At 38.5% G+C, this 15,502-nt stretch overlaps 1 protein-coding gene across 2 annotated transcripts in view; it reads left to right on the top strand.

The window, feature by feature from the left end:
- SNX24 (sorting nexin 24) overlaps positions 1 to 15,502 on the top strand; it is a 170,779-nt gene that overhangs the window by 88,097 nt on the left and 67,180 nt on the right. For both annotated transcript variants that reach the window (XM_061422955.1, XM_061422956.1), the window contains exon 2: positions 6,053 to 6,136. In XM_061422955.1, the coding sequence (XP_061278939.1) occupies positions 6,053 to 6,136 (84 nt within the window). The remainder of the gene's footprint in view (positions 1 to 6,052; positions 6,137 to 15,502) is intronic.

Here is a 15,502-nt window from a genome sequence, read left to right as displayed (position 1 = left end):
TGTGGCCAGAATAGTCACATGAACAGTATAGTTTCTGTTTTTTAAACAAACTTAAATGAAAATCTTAATATGTTTATTTAGTTACATGAAGCTTCCCTTGCTTTATACAGGGGAATTTCTAGACATCTCTGAAGGCAAGGATATCTCCAAGAGTAGAGGGCTAGATGGATAGGTCAGGTCTCTATGTGATTTTACGTAAGACAGTTGGAATGGAAACTTATGCTACTATAAACCCTGGGCAAAATATTCCCAATTTGTTCTCATTTCCTCATCATACTGCCAAAGTGACTGGTAGCCAGTGTTGGTCAGAATGAGCCAGGCATTCCATATCCTTTTGGTAACTTAGTAGGGTAACTTAGTACATTTGAGGGGGATGAATTTGGTAACATTTTTGGTAATTTATCTTCTGTATGTATGTGTGTAAGTTCATACACAGGAACAAGAATGAGATGTGTATGTCTGTACACATACATTAATCATTAACATATATAAATATATGTAGGTATATGTAGACATAAATAAATATATATGTACATATTTATATAAATGTATATAAATGTATTAAAAATATACAGTGAAAAATACTCCAGTAACTTAATATTCACCTTGATTAGGGTCCTCATTAAATAAACTGTGGTAACAACATACATGGTAGTACTATGTAGCCATTAAAGAATGAAGTATGTCAAAATGTGCTCATTAATGAAGGTGTCTATGTATTAAGTAAATAAAGTAAAGAATAAAAGTAGTAGAAAAAACAAAAGTAGTAGAACTATATGCTCTAGCTACAGTCGTATTAAGAAAATAACATATTTTATATGTACATAAAGAGTTAATATGAGTATAGACAATTTCTGAAAGGCAACAAGTAGCTTAAACAGATCCAAATAAGAAACTTAATATGGTTTTATCCAAGTCTCTTATGTATTAAACATGCTTTTCAGTTTATTTCCTTTGGACTTTTGAAAAGTCTTCCTTGTAAGCATATGTTTTTGTAGCAAAACCATACACACTGAGTTTGGGGGCAGCAATGTAAGGAGATTGACTGAGGAGGCGGTATGGACACAGATCCTGGCAGGAGAAGGATTTTTTTCTACTCTGCAGAATTGTATGCTTTCTACATAGATCAGTGTTTGTTTGAGAGGAGCACAGGCTGTAGTTAGGGGTGAATTCCTCACGCCAGCATCACCACCACCCTCTCTGCCAGGGGCCCTAGGTTCCTGCAGAGCTGCCTTAGAAGAGACTGTATGGAAGGCATTGTTCCCCCTCCAGAGTATCTCCCCCAGTGAACAAGACTATAAGGGAGCCTGTTCATTGGGCATCAGTATTGTGCAGTGGTTAAGAAGGCAGATTCAGGAACCGAATCACTGAGTTCAAAATGTAGCTACCATAGGCAAGGTACTTAACTCATGCCTCAGTTTCCTTGCCAGTAAAATGGGGATCATACTACCTATCCCGTGGTGGGTTGTTGTGAAAATTAAATGAGTGATTGTCATGATAAAGGAGCTTGGAGCAGTGCCTGCATATAAGAATTATAAAAGTCTTTGTTATTGTTGTTGTTATTATTGGTCTTACTATTTAGGAAAAATTCCTAAACACTTTAAAAATAATGATTAAATCATACGTTGATTTTTATATATGCCACTTTACATAGAACATATTTACGTAACCGAAATATATATGCATTGACTCACAGGGTTGGTTATTTATAGAAACATTTGAAAAATTTGCTCTCAAACTTATCTTTCTTTTCTATGTGATGTCTCTGTTTTCTGGCAGCTTTTCAGGTTTTCTTTCTTACTGGTTTTTAACAATTAGATTATGTTTTGCCTTGGGTTTTTTCCCCCTGTTTCTTGTACTTGGGTCCATTGGTCATCTTGGACTTACAAGTTTATAGTTTCTATCAAATTGGGGAAATTCTTGATCAAGATTTCTTCAAACATATTTGTCTTTCTCTCCAACCTCTTTCCCCACATCTCACCTCTGCTATGAGTACTCTGATTATACATGCACTTTGATGTTTAAAGTTGTCCCATGGTTCACGAATGCTTTGTTGATTTAAGTTGCTACTGCTGGATTTTTAACTTTACTTATCTTTTCTTTTCTAGTGTCTTACCTGCTGCTAATCTCCTCCAGTATATGTATATTTTTATTCACAGACATTTTTTACTCTTCAGTAGGACCCACACCTGTTATCTAAGCCTTGTTTATATCTTCCATGCCTCCACTTAACATAGTCAACCTTTCTTCTAGGTTCTTGAACATAAGAAATTTTCTTATAACAAGTTAATGCTTTAATCTACTAATTTTATCATCTGTGTCATTTCTGGACTAGTTTCTATTTACTGTTTTTTCTTTTCATTATGAGTTGAAGTTTCTTGCTTCTTTTCGATTAAATGCCAGGCTTTGTACATTTTGGAGAAGGCAGTGGCACCCCACTCCAGTATTCTTGCCTGGAAAATCCCATGGATGGAGGAGCCTGGTAGGCTGCAGTCCATGGGGTCGCTAAGAGTCGGATACGACTGAGCGACTTCACTTTCACTTTTCACTTCATGCATTGGAAAAGGAAATGGCAACCCACTCCAGTGTTCTTGCCTGGAGAATCCCAGGGACGGGAGATCCTGGTGGGCTGCCATCTATGGGGTCGCACAGAGTCGGACATGACTGAAGTGACTTAGCAGCAGCAGTTTGTACATTTTGTCTTGTTGGGTACTGAACGTTTTTATGCTCTCAAAAATATTCTTGAACTTTGTTCTGGCAAGTGGTTAAGTTAGTCAGAAACAGTTTATTCTCTTTAGGTCTTGCTTTTAAGGTTTGTTACTTTGGATTAGAAAAGCTTTTAGCTTACAGTTACTTTAGCTCTACTACTGAGACAGGACTCCTCTGAGCTCTCTAACGAGTGCTCCCCGAATTAAGAGGTATTCACCTTGGCTTTTGGGAGCAAGAACTGTGCCCTGGTGTCTGTGAGCTCTGAGCACCGGGGTCTCTAATCTCTTCCTGTCCTTGGGTAGTCTGCTCAGCCTCACGTGCTGATGAGGATTCAGCTGAATGCTGGAGGGAGACCTCTGGCAAGTCACAGAAATTCCCTTCATCTGTGGCTCACTCCTCTCCAGAACTGTGCCCCGGAAACCGCCATGGCTTCCTGCCGCTCTCTCCTCCCTGTCCCTAATTCAGGCCACCTTGTGGTTATCCTAGGGGTAATCTTAGGAATCACTGTTTCCTATCTCTCGGTGTCATTCATTTCCTCATGTCCAGTGTCTTCATTTCCTCATGTCCAATGTCTTAAGAGCCAGTTCTCCCACTTATTTTGTCCAATTGTATAATTGTTTCTCCTTCTCTGGACTCTCCTTCTCTGGACCTTAAATATGGGGTGGAGGGGGGAGGAACACAAACAAACAATCCTCATCCACCCAGTCTGAAATTCCAGAGGCAGCCACATTCAACTCCTGCATACACTTTTTCCTGGTATTTCCTGTCAGATTTTGTACCCCTCACTGCCTCTGTGTTCAGAGAGACCTCTTCTTACCACAGTGTCTAAAACAGCACTCTTGTCCAGCTCTGTGTTATCCTGCTCTACTCTTCACTGCACTTTTGTTTCTCGACTTCACCGTGTTTTTTTTAATCTGTTTATGATCTGCCTTCCTCACTGGATCCTATAAAGGAGGTGTGCTCCGTGAAGTCTGGGCTCTTGTTTGTCTTGTTCTCTGCTGAATCCGAGGAGCGTCAAGCGACTCCTGGGCACAGGCACATTGTAGTCCTTCAGTAAATATCTGTTAAATAACTGAACGAACGAATTCCAGATACCGTGCATTCATTCCAAACATCATCTGTGCTGCCCCGACCTTAGAGCTAGATAACAGCTACTAGGAGTTTGCCAGGAAAGGCAAGAGGGAAAATGTTTTCCTGGCAGCAGGGACAACGTGTGTCAGAAACTATTAAGAAAAAAAATAAGTCTGCTGTGGAATTTAGGAACATAAGATTTATTAAATGGACTCCATTTCTTGATTAATATTGTCATGGAAATTCTGATTAAGAAACCTCCTTTCCAAGGTGTTTTCCCATTTAAAAGAAAAACGTCTTAACTGTATTAGGTATATTGTGCATTTAAAAAATAGCAACCTAATAATAATATTAGAATTAAAATTTATCACATACTTTTCTCTGTGGGTCTATGTCTGTTACGTACACCCCAGCCCCTCCCCCGCAAAGTGAAATTTAGTGATTGTGTGAAGTAACTGTGGAACTTGGTAATGAAGCCATCTGGTCGATAGAAGGGGTGACATTCCATGAGGCAGCTGCTGTGTAATGTGTCTTATCTGTGGCCTTCAGGAGGGAGCACCTGAGGGGCAACCTAGTAAGCTGAACCTTTCTGAGTCTTCAGCTTTCTCCTTCTATGGGTTCTTCAGCAAACGTGCCAATTAAAGTGGTGGTTTTTGTGATGAAGCCTCAAGTAACTGAACTCAGAACGTATCTCCGTCTATTTCATACAGCTCTGCAGATGGAAAGTACTTTCATTGCTCCCACATTGTCCTGATTTAAGTCTGAGACCTGACTCTAGAAAGGAGACTCTGATTTCTATTAACCAAGCCCCTGAGTTGAAGCTGTGCTTCTTTTGTTTGCATTTCCCAGGGTGATTTTCTCATTGTATTCCTGGCTTTGAAGGGTCTTTGAAGAAGACAGATTTACTTTAGTGAACTAGTAAACAAATTTTTTTTCTAAAAAATAATGTATATATGTCTTGGAGTCTGAAGCATATGCATATGTTTCTTGAAGAAAATATTTTCACTGACTCACCAAAGAAAAAGTATTTTTTAGAGGGATTTCTTGAGGAAAAAAGAACAGTTGGTTAAACTGATAAAAATTGAACACTTATTTAATAAAAGCAGGTTTCTTAAACTGAGTCATGGAACAGAAGATTTTGTTTCTAATTGGAAGAAGTACAAAAATATGAACACATTTTGTTTGATGATGTAATTTCTGGCTTTCCACAACAGTCATATGTACATGTAAGGCAGAAATTTAGAGCCATAGAGAGGTATTTTCATAATGAAGGAGTGTGATCTTGTATCTCATATGCTTAAATAGTTCTTTTTAGGGTTAGCAGAATGTGTTTAACACTCTTTAGTGTCACATGACCTCAACTTTAGTTTTGTTTCCTTCAGAAGGGCAATTGAAATGGGAAACCAGGCTTACTAGGTCATGGAACAATTCTCCTTCATCTTGGTGATGACAGACTTTCCCTCAGCGAAGCAGACAGAACCAAAGACAAACTCTTGGAAATACAGAGCATCTGCTCTTCAGCTCCTGCCGAGCATCCTTCCCCCGCCTACCTTAGTGTTGTGTTCTCATGAGCATTTCACCATATTCCTCATCCCTTGTCCCCAGTCTTGACCCATGACCTAAGAATCAAGAAAGTGTCATGTTACTGCTTACTAATTAGTGCACCCAGAGAGCCTTTTCGCTGGCCTTTCAACCTCCTGAAGGTGGGAGCACAAGCTGTCACTCGTATCATGCAGGGAAAACGAACCTTTACTACATTTTCCCCATTTTGCAAACAGCAGAATAAGCCCAGCTGAGACTGGAGATGAATATGCAGGTTAGAAAGAAATTAACCTAAAATGTACTACTGTTTGCTTGGTTGTCTTAAAGATGACACAGCACTGCCGTCATTGAAATACCCATAATGGGCTGTGATTTCTGGCAGACTGTTTCTGTGGCATCACACTTGTATTTTGATGCCATCCTATGCATTTAGTGAAATTTTAGGAGAGGAGTGTTCTCTGGTTAAAAAGTTAAGGAGCATTTGAAGGCATTTAAGTTGCCGCTATTTTTAAACACATTTGCAGGGTTGCTGTCATTTGTTAGTGAGCATTTGGCTCCAGGGCTCATTAATCAGTGCTGTTGGGCCAGGGTCTCCTGAGCCTTCTGGGTTTTGGGGGATCAGCTACTGTAATTAAAGGGATGAAATATATCATGGTCACAAACTTACCACATCAGACAACTGAGGGTTTGGAACTGGTGGAATTAATCTTTTTTTATTTTTTTCCTTTAGGTGTTTAAGATAGAAGTTCTAATGAATGGAAGAAAACATTTTGTTGAAAAAAGGTACAGCGAATTTCATGCCCTGCACAAAAAGGTAACTTCTCCCCCCAGCTCTTCTCTACAGGGCAGATGGTATAACATTAAGACTGCTTTCTGTGGTTCCTTAGAGCTTTAATAGTTCTGAGAACAGTATGATTTCTTTTATCATGAAGTAAATTTCCTTTTAAAATGAATTGTTCAGTCCTTTCAAAGGTCTGCTTTCTGAGTAGGTGGATTTTCCGTTAAGATCTTTTGCATAAATAGATGTGTGATGGCAAACTGGAGTGTACTATGCTGGGTGTTGTAGGTTCAGAAAGAATAAGACCCAGATCCTATTTTATCCATAAAATATACTTAAAGCTTTACAAAAATGGAGGGGAGTCAAATGATTATTTTATAGAAATAAATTTATCAAAATCAACTTATACTCAAATATATCTGGAAAAGATGACATCTATGTCTCCTGTATTCAAGGACTGTTTGGGGATCATGTAAAGTGGGCTCAAGGCTTTCTTTTGAATTATCAAGGCCATGTTACAAGACTGGTTTTTCAGTTCTCAGAACCATTTTGTTAAAGTCTTTGAGAAAAGAAATAAGAATGCAAAAGAAATAGCTGAGGTTTTGGAAAAATGGTCAGTGAAACATAGAAGAGAGAATACTTCTTTTTTTCTATCAAATTTTAATATTTCACAGGTTATAAATTATTATTAAAGTGTTAAAATACCTTAATAACTAGAAATATCTCATGAAATTCCCCAGAAAATCACCACATATGAGTTAACACAGTTTTAGCATTTTTCTTTCATATATACATATTCATATCTTTGTATATGTATATATGTATGTGTGTATATATACTTCCTGTATATGAATATGTATTATTATATACATACACATATATAAAATGTGTGGCACAGTTCAATTTCTTCAAGGTAAGAACTTAGATGGGGGGAGAAAAGCTGGATGGAAAGATAGTATGTTCAGAAATAATCTATGCTTTTATTTATTTTATTATATTTTTATATATTTTTATTTTATTTTATTATGTATTATATATTTTTATTATATATTATATATAATTATATTTTTATATATTATATTTTTATTATATATTTTATTATATTTAATCTATGCTTTTAATTTCATTAAGGACAACTTAAATTTTTCTGGGAAATATCAGTGCGTGAATGATGTGGTAGTGGGCTAACTCTGTATTAAAAGCTGTGTAGCATTTCTTTTGTAGCATTTTTTAAAACTTAAAATTTTTATTTTATAATCAGAGTATTGAGTAAAAACTTGAAACAGATGATACTGGGAAGTGAGTAAGCCTCGTTCCCCCCTTGTTTGAGGAGCTATCAGTTATCTGTACACTTTTCCATTAGGATAGCAAGGGATAATTAACACTGAATTTTCTACTTAAAGTTGTGTTACATCCAGGTTTACTTCCGCAAGAAACAGCACAGGCGAAGCACAGACTTAGGCTGGGCATTGCCAGCCAACTTTACAAAAAGCTCCCCCCACCCAAGGGCCTCACAGAGAAACAAACGTGGAGTCTGGGCTTCACCTCCTTCTCAAGGAATTCTGGTTTTGTTCACTTGTTTATTGAGGAAACAGATTCTAGAGAGATTTCTGCTGGGGACCTTATGAAATGTGTCCATACAATGAAATTAAAACCTGAATTCCTCCCCCTCCCCGGCCTCTGATGCAGTAGTCTGGACTCAGCAGCCTGTCACATGCAAGCCTCCTTCCTACCCTGCCAGGTCTCCGTGACCCCAGCACAGCCCAGCTGTCCCCCAAGATACTTGGGGGCCAACTCCACACGAGGCACAGCTGGGTGACTGCCAATTAGGCCCGCCCTGAGCAAGAGGCTGCCCATGTGCTTATCAGTGGAGAGTCGCTCATGCTCTCTTCTCTATTACGATTTATTTTCTTCTACAGAAGAGGACCCTCTCCCCAGTGATTATAGGCAAGGTCTTAGATTCTCAGAGTCAGAAAAAAATTGCTAGATTTCCTAGGATGCTTCTCTCAACTTCTGTAGTTCTGTTAATATTTGAGCTATTCTTGAAATTATATCATCAAGACGATTAGAATTAAGAGAAAATAGAAATTCTCAAATCTCTCAATTTTGCATGTTTTTAGCAGCCTCGTTAAAACATGATTACAGGGATTTGGAGAAAAAAATAACATTGTGCAGCAGAGTTTTTTAGTGGGGAGACACTGAATCGTATGTTTTATAGAGCAGAAAGTGGCTGTTAGAAGTCCTCTTTATTTGTCCCATTTTAATTGTATTAGATTTGGCAAAAAAGTAACTAAAAAGCAATGAAGTGCAAATAAAGACAGGGTGTAAAAATAAATATAAATCTGTAATCCTGACTGTAAAGTTGTTTGTTAAGGAGGATTGACATGGGCAAAAATTTAATCAGAATACACAAGCTTTACTGATTATTGCTGCCATGTTGTACAATTTTATCCTTTTATTAGAATTTTGGTACTCCGGTTTCCATGTTTGAATTTTGTTGTGTGCTTTGAATGTTCTGTTTTTACATAAAATACTTTCTCTTTTAATCAATTATTTTTTTTTTTTTTTTGAACATTCAATTATTTCTGCAATGGGTGCAGTTTGCTCTGTTGCCAACGTCCTGGTTTCTCTCACACTGTACTTTGTATTTCTCACTTATTAAAAGTTTTTAGCCAATGTTCCCAAATTAATTCTAAAATCATATATGAACTATTAATAAGTGCTTTGTACCTTTAAAATAATAGATGCTTGGTTCATATCCATTTACCACAAACACACAACAATGCCTTCTGGCTTACTGTCAGGCCCACTTAGAGCCAAACTAAAACCGTTACTCATTTGACAGTTTATCTAATTATCTGAAGATGATTATTATACTTCTCTCAAGCTCATAGTTTTCTATAATTATCCTTCTCTCAAAACATTCTCATCCTCTACATTTTCTTAGGATTTCTTTCTAATTTTTTGAAAAAGTCAGGAGGTTTTTTTTTTTTTTCTTTCCTATGTGCTTTATTTTCCTCCCGTCAAGTAAGCTGAGTTTTTTTAGATAATAAAGCTAAGTCTTGCAGAAAGCTTGGAGGTGGGGGAAATAAACCATTGTTACTCACATATATTTCTACTGTGCTGCTATAATTACTGTTTTCCTTTCTTCCTTGTCTTGCAGTTTTTTAAATTTTATTTTATTTTTATTTGGAGGATAATTATTTACTTTATTGTGTTGGCTTCTGCCATTCATCAGCATGAATCACCCATAGGTATACATATGTCCCCTCCCTCTGGAACCTCCCTCCCACCTCATTCCCCTCCCACCCCTCTAGCTTGTTACAGAGCACCAGCTTTGGGTTCTCTGTGTCACACAGCAAATTCCCACTAGCTATCTACTTTACATACAGTTATGAATGTGTTTAAATGCTATTCTCTCGAATTATCTCACCTCTCCCACCCCCACTGTCTCCAAAAGTCTGTTCTGTATGTCTGCATCTCCATTGCTGCCCTGTAAATAGGGTCATCAGTACCATCTTTCTAGATTCCATATGTATGCATTAATATATGATATTTGTCTTTCTCTAACTTCACTTTGTGTAATAGGCCCTAGGTTCATCCATCTCATTAGAACCAACTCAAACACATTCCTTTTTATAGCTGAGTAATATTCCATTGTGTATACATACCACAACTTCTTTATGCATTCATCTGTCAGTGGACATCTGGGTTGCTTACAAGTCCTAGCTATTGTACATAGTGCTGCAGTGAACTCTGAGGTACACGTGTCTTTTTCAGTTATGGCTTCCTCAGGGTATATGCCTAGTATTGGGATTGCTGGGTCATATTGTAGTTTTATTCCTAGTTTTTTAAGGAATCTCCTTACTGTTCCCAATTTCTTGCATTTTCTAATGGAACAAATGCTACTGTGTTGCAGGATTCCCTCATGGTGATAATATGCTATAAAAACTTAAGTGTAGAATTTCTGGTGGCAGAATGTTTCTGAACCTGCCTTTACCTTGGAGCAGGTTGAGTGCCTCCATTTCCCTAATTTTAATATGGGAACAATGAAAGTGCTAACTGCATAGGATTGTTTTACAGACTAAATGAAATCGTGTGCATCACATGGTCAACTTCTGATGATTAATATTCCTCATTACATATAGTTTTTTTTTCCTCCCATATCCAAGACGATTTCAAGCTAGAGTACAAAAGGAGCATTCTCTGTCAAAGAGTATGACTATTTTTACAGCTTTGGCTATGTATTGCCAAATTATTTTTTTACAAAATGATTTTAGCTGGTTTATAATGCAACCAGCAAGCATGAACTTACCTCATCAGCTTTGAATATTAGCCCCCCTACCATGGTATTTGTTTACTTAGCAAGCAATGTGTGTTGCCTTGTTGCTGTTTTAATTGGTATTTCTTACATTTATGATTGTAGTCCCTCTTTTTGGAATTCCATTTATGTGCTTACCCATTTATCCGCTAGGGCCTCCGTTGTTTTTGCTTGTTACTTTGCATAGCCTATTAATAAAATATTAGTCACTTGATGAAACTACTTTTCACCATGGACTTTTTTATTTTGGCTATAATGTTTTAAATTATAAAAGTTTAACATTTTTATGATCTCAAATATATGTCTATTTTCGCTTTTTCAGATTTTATGTAAGATTGGTTTTTCTTCCAGCACTCTGGAAGAATTCGATTTCACTTTCTTTTAATTTTTCTTGATTGGTTAATTTTTTAAACTATGAATTTTGGATGACTTGAATCCAAACAAATGTTTATTAAATTGCAGATTCCTGGGCACCACCAGGCATGCTGAATTGAATCTCTGTGATGGAGCCCAGAAATCTGCATTAAACCAGCATCCCAGATGACCTTCATGTCAATGAACCTTGAGAATTCCTATTGTGTGGTTCCGTTTTTAAAGGCATCTCTTAGACATAACCCTCCCTATATTACCCCCATCACACACACTGAAGCCACAGGGTTTGAAACCTTGGAAGTCTTTCCTACCTTTCTCTTCTCTTTCATTTCCAGAGTGTCAACAAGCCTATTGATTCATTCTTCCAAACTAATATAATATGTGCCATTTAATTTTTCATTTTCTGCTCTTATCGTCTCAATTCAGTGTCTTGTTACTTCATGTCTTTCTTAACTGTTTCAGATCCTTTTCCTTTTATTTATCCTCTGGTACAGATAATCTTCCTAAAGCACTGTTTTCATCTTCATTTTTTAGCTCAAAAACATTGAAATGTGCCTGTATTATCTACCAACTCGATGAAACGCACATTGACTTTCAAAACCAGAAATCTTAAACTGTGCGTTAGTTTTCTGTTACTGTTGTACCAAATCATCACAAACTTAGTGGCTTAAGACATTTGTTATTTCACTTTGAATGTGTCAGTAGGGGTTTGTTTGTTCTGGGGGGCTCTAGAAGAGAATCCGTTTCCTTGCCTTTTCCAGCCTCTAGAGGCTGTCACTTTTCATGGCCTTCTTCTGTCTTCAAAGTCAGAAAGCACATCTTCTGTTTCCATTGTCACATTTCCTGTCATCACATCTCCTCTCTCTGACCTAGACACTTCTGCCTCCCCCTTGAGATTACATCTGGGCTACCTGGATGTGCTTGGTTGCCCAGTTGTGTCTGACTCTTTGCGACCCCGTGGATTGTAGCCCTCCAGGCTCCTCTGTCCATGGGATTGTCCAGGCAAGAATACTGGAGTGGGTAGCCATTCCCTTTCTCCGGGGAATCTTCCTGACCCAGGGGTTGAACCTGCATCTCCTGCATTGGCAGGTAGATTCTTTACCTGCTGAGCCATGAGGGAAGCCCAGTCTTCCCATCTGTAAGTACTTGTTTTAATCACACCCGTAAGGTAATATATTTAGAGGTTCTAGGGATTAAGACATGGACATCTTTGGGAAGACCAGGATTCTATCTACCATATACCCCTTTACTGGCCAGCTGTATTGCTCACTGCTTCTCCTAAGAAAACGGTAGTGGCAGCCAAGCCAGTCTTCCCCATCAACGCAGTATATGAAGATCACTGCCTCTCTGACTTTGCCATACTGCTTTCTCTCTGTGTTCTCATCTGTTTAAATAAAACTGAAACATTTCAGGTTCTTCTTCAAGGTGAGTTTCTTTTATTCCTGAATCTCTCTGTCCTTGGAACTCCTTTCCCTTTTAGAATAGAGATTTCTACTTAAATTAAAAACGGCTATGAGATAATTTAAACTTTTTTGTTGTGTTAGTCACTCAGTCATGTCTGATTCTTTCTGACCCCATGGACTACAACCTACCAGGATCCTCTGTCCATGGAATTTTCCAGGAAGGAATACTGGAATGAGTAGCCATTCCTTTCTCCAGGAGATCTCTCTGACCCAGGGATTGAACCCAGGTCTCCTGCAGTGCAAACAGATTCTTTACTATCTGAGCCACCAGGGACGTCCCAATTAAAATTTAGTTATCCCTAAGTTTTATCTAACTAAAAGACACATTTTTAAAAACTAAGAACTGTGTCCTTAACTAGACTATCCAGGTGATCATTTTATATTGCATAGAAATATCCAGTCAATACTAGGAACTAAGATAGTGTTTGTAGCTGAATTATACTTCAAAAACAAACTCATAGAAAAGAAGTCAAATTTGTGGTTACCAGAGGTGGGGGTGGGTGCAAGGTCAGGGAGTGTGTTGGGGGAAATAGAATTGGATTAAGGTAGTCAAAAGAAACAAACTTCCAGTTGTAAAATAAATAAGTACTAGGGATATAATGTACATTATGATAAATATAATCAATACTGCTTACATTATATATGAACATTGTTAAGAGATTAAATCCTAAGAGTTCCATCACAAGGAAAAATATTTTTTTATTTCTTTAATTTTATATCTATATTAGATGATAGATAGTCACTGAACTTATTGTGGCAACCATTTCATGATGTATGTAAGTAAAATCATTGTACTGTACACCCAAACTTACATAGTGCTATATGTCACTAAAATCTCAAAGAAAACTAGAAGGAACAAAATGAATGAATAAATAAAAATAGGAACCATGTCTTATATATTCCTCACTGTTAGTGTTGGGCACATATTAGGCATTAACTAAGTATTTGGCAAATGAGATATTTGGAGAACATTATGCATTTTTATGAATTACTGGAAAAATATTTGGTCAACAAGAACAGTTTTTATTGTGGGAGTTTAGTTTACAGTAAGTCTAACCACTTCCCTGGTGGCTCAGACGGTAAAGTGTCTGCCTACAATGTGAGAGACCCAGGTTCAGTCCCTGGGTTGGGAGGATCTGCTGGAGAAGGCAATGGCAACCCACTCCAGCGCTCTTGCCCAGAAAATCCCATGAACGGAGGAGCCTGGCAGGCTACAGTCCATGGAGTCACGAAGAGTCGGACACGACTGAGCAAGTTCCTTTCACTTTCGCTTAACCCCAGGTTACACTTGCCTCTGTTCTATAGGTCTGCTAGTCCTGGGTGGGAAAGCACAACCACCACACTGAACCCAAAACAGACCCCCACCCTGTTCTTCTCTGGTCACTCTTGGCATGCATGTGCGTGCTCAGTTGCTCAGTCGTGTCCGACTCTTAGTGACCCCGTGGACTGTAGCTCTCCAGGCTCCTCTGTCCATGGGATTTCCCAGGCAAGAATACTGGAGTGGGTCGCCATGCCCTCCTCCAGGGGATCTTCCTGACCCAGGGATCGAATCCACATCTCCAGCATGGCAGGTGGATTCTTTACCACTGTGCCACCTGGGAAGGTACCCTCTTAGCATAATATCTTAAAACAAAAGTTGTAGGGTTCTCTCCTTACGGCTCAGACCCAGGCTGTGACAGGGTAAGACAAGAGCCTTCTCCACGCTCCCCCTAGCCCAGGCTCTGCCCCTCTGCAGCCAAGGTGTTTGCACTGTCAGTGTTGGGTCCCCGAAAGCAGCTCTGCCTTCCTTGGCCCAAATCCTCGGTGTGGAGAGTAAACATCCCCGCCTGGCAAACTGCTAGACAGAGTTCGCGTGGCCTTCCCAGCTGTTTCCTGTCCATTCTCAACCAGCCTTTAATTCACAAATGCATGATACTGGATGCTTGGGGCTGGTGCACTGGGATGACCCGGAGGGATGGTATGGGGAGGGAGGAGGGAGGAGAGTTCAGGATGGGGAACACATGTATACCTGTGGCGGATTCATTTTGATATTTGGCAAAACCAATACAACAGTATAAAGTTTAAAAATAAAATAAAATTTAATTTAATTTAAAAAAATAAAAATAAATAAATAAATAAAATAAAAGTGACAAATGACCTCAAGTTCTTTTAGGGAAAAAAAAAAAAAAGGGTTTCCAGGAAATCTGGTGCTGGTTCCTTCCTAAATGAACAAGTTCTTGTGCCTGCCTACTTTTGGCTTGTGTAGACTATTGCCTTCTCATATTTAATTTAACAAAGTCCATGATTCAGAAGGACCAAAAAAACTGCCGTATGGGGTTAAACTGGGGGTGTAGCACCTTGTGAACTGTCCTTCAAGGGAACCCTGAGACGATAGGATGACAACATGGAGTAAAAGACTGAATGCCCACCCCCTACCCACCAAGAAATGTTCCCCACTTCTTTCTCTAACATTTTTTTCCTTTTCATCATTTTATTCCCATGCTTGGGGAAAGTATTTCTGTTCCTTTTGGTGGAAAATGGTTGCTATCACCAGTGTACATATGGCAGGTCTTTGTGGGGTAAGTTCTGTGTAAAGTCCTTTAACAGTATGAAAAGGGAAGGGAGTGGTCCTGCCAGGCAGAGGGGGATTGTGTTTGTGGCATCGTGGAATCTGGTTGCTATCTGTGGGGATCAGAAAGGCAGTTGGTCTGGACATAGCCTGGCCTGGACAGTTAATCATCGGATGGAGCTGCAGAAGAGTGTTTTTCTTGTAAGCAGCTGAGCCCTCCTGGAAACATATTGTCTTGGGTTTGTCTCTCCTCATCTCGAGCCATTCATTACTCACCTACAAATGCTGTCACTGAGACCAGCAACTACGATGATCGGCTTCCTCAGTACTTCTGACATAAATAAAAAGGGAAAATCTTTTCAGTACTATATCCTCAAGATTTTTTTTTTTTAAGAAGGAGAGAGAGAGACAGATAATGGAGTTGATTTTCTATTCTGAAACATAAGAAATGTTGTGGTTCAGTTGTGTTAAAGGAAATTTCTTCATGTTTAAAGTAAAACTTAAGAAGCTTATTACCACAGGATAATTAGCATTTTTTGGCTTTGTTCTTGTTTGAGAAATGCCTCAGATAGTGTAGTGATGAGGTATATGTTTATTCCCTTACAGATATTCATCAGTTATTCCTTTCATCCCACCCAGGACTGAATCAGTCTCATCAATAAATGAATATGTTATAATATTTCCCATTGAACATAATA

Source organism: Bos javanicus, chromosome 7 (genome assembly GCF_032452875.1).
Source record: "Bos javanicus breed banteng chromosome 7, ARS-OSU_banteng_1.0, whole genome shotgun sequence".
Classification (NCBI taxonomy): domain Eukaryota; kingdom Metazoa; phylum Chordata; class Mammalia; order Artiodactyla; family Bovidae; genus Bos; species Bos javanicus.
Note: the sequence above shows the minus strand (reverse complement) of the source record. Positions and strands in the feature narration are given on the sequence as shown.